General features: G+C 36.8%; 1 protein-coding gene across 2 annotated transcripts in view; it reads left to right on the forward strand.

Annotated features, from left to right (window-relative positions):
- Positions 1-5,633, forward strand: part of DYNC2H1 (dynein cytoplasmic 2 heavy chain 1) — a 166,915-nt gene extending 161,282 nt beyond the window's left edge. For both annotated transcript variants that reach the window (XM_067466535.1, XM_067466536.1), the window contains exons 89-90: positions 2,142-2,258; positions 5,168-5,633. In XM_067466535.1, the coding sequence (XP_067322636.1) occupies positions 2,142-2,258; positions 5,168-5,326 (276 nt within the window). In that variant the 3' untranslated portion in view covers positions 5,327-5,633. The remainder of the gene's footprint in view (positions 1-2,141; positions 2,259-5,167) is intronic.
- Positions 5,634-6,326: the final 693 nt, after the last annotated feature.

Below are 6,326 nucleotides of genomic sequence, written 5' to 3' on the forward strand. Positions count from 1 at the left end.
AAGTTTCACTTTTCTTTTCGACCATTCATACTTCTAATATGATTTTTGTTAGCGTATCTTTAAAGGTCACCTAATAAACTTTGAGATCATTTCTGGGAGACAACTTTGAGTGCAGATGCCCATTTAATCAGACATACTGAACCAAGTTTACAGCTTGGTCCAGAGGGATTGCTGAAATGGATGATTAATACAGCAGATAATACCGAGACATGATTAGACGAGCACTTCCTCTGTCGTAAGGCTGTGATGAATTTTTGATTCAGAATCAATTTGTACATAATTTCATCTTGCTTGATGACATCTGGAATTACTTATATAGATATTCTTATCTGACAATCTCATATTCACATGGAAAGGCATTGACTGGATCGTAATTTTCTATTCATGCCTCATATTTTTCTTTTTAAAATCACTGGACACCAAGGAGGAAGGGGTGAAGGACTTTTTACAGCACAGTGTATTCAGTGTATAAAGACATGGGAGAAAATACATCAAAGGAACATTGGAAGACAGATCCTAGGCTTTGTAGACATCCATTACACTGCTTATTCCTTATAATCTGGTTCACAAATATTAGGAATACTTATTTGGATCTGTGCAACCTAAGAATTAACATGCTGTTTGCTTCCTTCTGGTATGTTTGTTGATTTATGATAGTCCATAATTATCATATATATTCATAGATTTTTTTAAACAAAAACCTGAGTTGACATACACAGGCCAATGCTGAGTTTAGAATCTATTAGAGACACATTGTTTTCAACCCAGGTTTTTGACTAAAATTTCTAGACTATTATACATAACTATAGAGTAAGTTATATTATTTTACCAGTGTGCAAGAGTGGTTTGGGTATTGAACTATCTGGACACCAGTTTTCAAATCCCAGTTGGATGACCTTGGTCAAGACACATTTCTCTCCAACTTAGATGAAGGTGATGGCAGAAGTTCCTCTGAACAAATCATGCCACGAAAACTCTTTGATAGGTTTACCATAAGTCTAAAACTACTTGGAAGGAACACGGCAATCCTTCAGTAATACCATAGTAGGATTCTGAGCTCCAATCCTGTCTAAATAATGGGAATAAACTGCTATAAGAGGCAGAAACAGAAAAGGGAGACCTTACACTCTCCCATCTTCCTGGTAACCCTTGAGGTAGAAAGATATACATTTTTAGTTGACAAGTGAAAATCAGCAAGGTCCTACCATTCTCTGGGGCACCTCCCAGAAGCCAAGAACAAGATGTTGCTTCTCTTCAGTGACAGGAGAAGGCAGTCGGTTGACTTCTGCCCCAGGACAAATGCCCCAGAAATTGCCCAAAACTACAGTAGAAGTGCAAAGCACATTGCAATTAATGAAATGAAAGAGAAACTTCCCCAAAAGGTGGGAGATGGTCACAGATGCCATGTTCTTGAAAAGCATATTACAATCAATTCATCGTATTACCCGGTTTTAAGAAAGTGGGGTTGGTATTATCATAATTAGTTTTATCATTAAATTTTGTGGAATACAATTTCCACTATAAGCAGCAATAAACCATTTTCTTCAGAAACTACATGTATTCTTTTAATGGTCCATAATAAAATCAAGTCATCAAAATATTTCTCCTCCATTGACAGACTTGTTTTCCCAGTAGTTGAAATAAAAGTGAACAGTAGATCTTGTAGGTTTTTTTTAAGAAAGAAGAGCAGAAAATAATTCTTTTATTCATTCCCCTTGTGCATTATTTTTACATATGGTGCAGAGGGAAACACTTCAGTGACTTGCAGAAAACTTAGAGTAATTCAGTCTGTTCTTTGAAAGCCAACGTCAAACCTCACAACAGGAAGCCAAGCCTGTTCTGGGATTTGTTTTTTCCTCTTCCTTGGGCCTTGTTAAGAAATGTTTGCTTGGCTTTGCTGCTTTATTTCCATTAATCTAATGTCCTGACACCTGCCACAGACAGAAGTGCTGACATAGACTACTATTATTCTCTACCATGATTTTTAAAATCATTTTTCTCCTCTGTTCTTTAGCAATCTTTGCATATTTTGTTTGTTTTGTTTTTGCATGTGTGTTTCACCCTATGCTAAGATAAAATTCAGCCATTGTTAAAATTTTTGTCCCCAGCACATATTTTAATATTTTATGTTTCCATGACAGATCAGTGGCCTTCAACTGGAAGGCTGTAGTTTTGATGGAAATCGACTTTCAGAAAACCAGCATGACTCTCCCAGTGTGTCATCAGTGCTCCCTTGTTACATGGCCTGGATACCACAGGTATTGTATTATTAAGGACCCTATACTTATTGGTCTTATAATTGGCTTCCTTTTCTGTAATAGATTTACAGTAGGATGTCTGACCTGGTTTCTTAAAAGAAGCTAAATTCTTTGCAGTTTAATATCTTTGTTCATCAGAGCATTAAAGAACATTTTCATTTTCTCTAAAGTTTCACATCTAGCCATCCCCTGTTGATGTTTTAAAGCCTATGTAGAAAGACTTGTCGAGTTGGGCTTGTCCTTGTATCTTTTGCATCTCATATGTCCCTGCTTGAAATTTGTTGTGTCTATCTTTTAGAATCCCCTTGAAACACTGTTACACCTTTGACCATTGGAGTCTTTTTTTTTGTTTGTTTACAAGCCTGGTCTCAAAAATCCATGTTTGTCAAACACTACAGAATTAACAAGCTCAGACAGAAAGAATGTTTCATTTGGCTAATGATATTGAAAGGGCCTTAATACCATAAATGCACCAAATCTTGATCTTGGAAGCTAAGTAGGATCATTAATGGTTAGTACTTGGATAGAGACCACCAATGAATACCAGGTTTCAGAGCTATATTTCAGAGGAAGGAACTGGCATATTCCTTACATAAGAAAACCCTGTGAAATTAATGATGTTGCCATAGAGTTGGGAGAGACCTTGTGGGCCATCCAGTCCAACCCCCTGCCAAGAAGCAGAAAAATCACATTCAAAGCACCCCCGACAGATGGCCATCCAGCCTCTGTTTAAAAGCTTCCAAAGAAGGATCCCCCACCATATTTCTTTAGTTGTCCTTGTATCTTGAATAAAGGCACCTTGTGAAATCCCCTTCTAAATCAACGTTTGGTTCACGAGAGACAGGGCCTTCTCGGTGGTGGCTCCCCGGCTTTGGAACTCCCTCCTACTAGAGGTTAGATCTGCCCCCTCCCTCCTGACGTTCAGGAAATCACTAAAAACCTGGCTTTGGAATGTGGCATTCGAGGACTGAACCTAGAACCTTTCCCTGTGATGAATTATGATGAACTGTGACTACGAGCATGACTATGACTTTGACTGGATTGACAATTTGGCGTAGGAAACTGTAATGATGTAATGATGATGTTTTTATTGTACTGTGTTGTACTATTTTAATATGTAATGATTTGTACCTGTTGTTCTTTTATATGATTGTACTTTATATATGCTGTAAACCGACCTGAGTCCCTCGTTGAGGTTGAGAAGGCCGGTATAGAAAACCTCTAAATAAATAAATAAATATTTTTTTCATTCCAGGCTCTGGCCGCCTCTTTTAAACCATAAAGGCTCTTTTGTAGTTTGCACACAAGATGCTTGTTGATCTCATCCTCAAATCCTGGTGGCTGAGAATTCTCAAGCAACCAAAGGGGAGTTTTCTGATGGACAATTGCAAGGGTCATTGTATGATGAAAATACATGTATATCTATGACTCAATTCATTCCAGTCCACCCATCAAGTTAACAGGTGGATCTAGTACTTCCTAGTGGTCAAACAGCGCCACCATTCCAAAGGTTGGAAAGAAGCACAAAAGTGATTCTCCCAATTCATTGGCTTATGTGGCTAAAACAAGAGACTCATGAACCATCATCTTGGAATGAAGTGCAAAGGTTGCCAGTCAGGGAGAAAGAGAAATGGAAAAACTGCAACATTCAGAGGATTAAATGTGGAACATTTGGACATAAAGACAGTTTTTCTCCACGGAGACATAAAGGAAGACTTAAAGGAAGATATCTACATGGAACAACTACCGGTATTTGAGGATGAGATCAACCGGCACCTTTTGTGCAAACTAGAAAAGAGCCTTTATAGTTTGAAACAGGCAGCCAGATCTTGGAAAGAAAAACTGAACCAAATGTTAATTGAGAAGGGAAAAGCTGACAGTTGCTTTTATTCAAGATATAAGGACAATAGTTCTTACATTATAAAGTTCAATCTTGCTTTCATGGTTGAAGATTTGTGTGAGAGTTCTGGATTCGTGTCAGACTTTCTACAGTAATAAATATCAAATAGTGTGCAAGATGAGTCATCCCCTTGAGTTAGAAGAAAAGAAAAAACTAGATTTTTGTCAACATGTTAATATTAGCATCTCAAGATTAAGATTTTTATATATATACATTTCTTCATTCTTATTGTTTACTGGGTCTGCTGCAAGTATGATTAAATCTAGATCCCATTGACTGTTTTTATTCTGGTGCCTGGTGATGATGATGATAATAATAATAATAATAATAATAATAATAATAATAATAGATTTATCACCCGTCTCTCCTTGTGACTTGAGGCGGAGTGCAACATGGCTAAAACAAAGCATTAAAATTCATATACCAAACACACACAGGTAAAATACAACTTAAAATTTACCAATGAAATGCAGGTTAAAATTGACTGGATAAGCTTCTGGAAGAGATAGGTCTTCAAGTGTCTCTTAAATTCTGACAACTGATTTAACTGTCAGAGCTCGTCCGGCAGGTTATTCTACGGTCTTGGGACAGCCGATGAAAAGGTCCACTGGATGATAGTCACCAGTTGGGTTCTGGTTGGAGTAGCCAGCCCCCAGAGGACCTAAGTGTCCAGGGTTGATTGTACAGGAGAAGGCGATCAAAACCATATAGGACTTAAATGGTCAAAACCAACACTTTGCATTTTGCCCAGAAATTAATTGCCAACCAATGGTTGACTGTAGAGTAGGTGTAATATGCTCACTCCTGGATGTTCCTGTAACTAGTTGTGTACATTTACTCAATTCAGTGTCACAAACTGACAGTTCTAATGTACAATCCTCTGTATGTCTGCTCAGCAATAAGGATCATTCAGTTCAGTATGCTTGACTTTTACATAAGTATGTATAGAACTGTATCTCAAATATTGTCACATTTGAAGGGATTGTATGTGTATTTATTTTCTTGACAGAATGCTTACGGACCATATTCTCCTGAAGAATGCATTTCTTTGCCAGTTTACACCAGTGCAGAGAGGGACTGTGTGGTGACAAACATTGATGTTCCATGTGGAGGCAACCAAGATCGATGGATTCAATGTGGAGCTGGTTTATTTTTGAAAAATCAGTAAGAGGAAATTAGGTTGCGAATGTCCTTGCTGTTAATCACTGAGCTCAGGTATCTGCAGAGATAATTTAAAACCTGAATATGAGAAGTCCATAGATGATATAAATACCTGTACTTAAGGGCTCCTATGGATTTCTGGATCACATTGGGCATAAAATGTATTGGACACAATTCACTAGAAGTTCTCTGTGCAAGCTGAACTGAAGTGAATAGTTTGTGTTCTTGCATAGCTCTAGTTAGTCACAATGGAATATTAACTATAATATTCATTTTGCATACCTGCTATTAAACTGAATAAAGTTTGCACACCCCTTATGACTCCTGGATACTTTCAACTGGCATTACTCATTTATGACCAAAACTTTATTTATATGCTTTACCAAATGCCATCCAACTGTCTTTTGTTAAATGCCATACAAATTACTGTATTTCCAGGTATATGCTATCACAATCTTTTATTTAGGCTTTGGCTTTAAATTTCTTGCATCCTTTTTCTTCCTCCATCTTATATATTTTCCTCTTGCAATGAGCTGTCATAAAAGGACAGTTTTAGAACAGTGAGATAAGCCACTGTATCTAAACATCAGAAATATTCTGTATGTAAAAATTGAAAAAAGGTTGTGTTAAAATCTATTTGCTGCACACAAATGTATTGACATATACTGAATTATATTTATTATACAGTTCTTATTAAATTCAGGTTTTAACTTTGTTTGCCATGTTCTTTGTGCGTGAGTTGAGTAAGCTAAATATTCCTTTTCTTGTGTATTAAATGTTTAATCTCTTGTAATGTGAGTGTCACATTGAAAGAAAAAAGCATAACTGGAGTAGACCAAATTCCAGTAAGTATTAGAATATGTAGGTGACACAATTTAAGGAAAATATTAATGAATTGTACATTAGAATGAGATGTACCTGGTAGCTGCATGGCATATTTAGGAGGAAATGTTGCTTAAGGATAAAAACACAGTGAATTCTTTCTGATCAAAGAGTTTTGGCAGTGT

The sequence above is a fragment of the Anolis sagrei genome, chromosome 3 (genome assembly GCF_037176765.1).
Source record: "Anolis sagrei isolate rAnoSag1 chromosome 3, rAnoSag1.mat, whole genome shotgun sequence".
Taxonomy (NCBI): Eukaryota; Metazoa; Chordata; class Lepidosauria; order Squamata; family Dactyloidae; genus Anolis; species Anolis sagrei.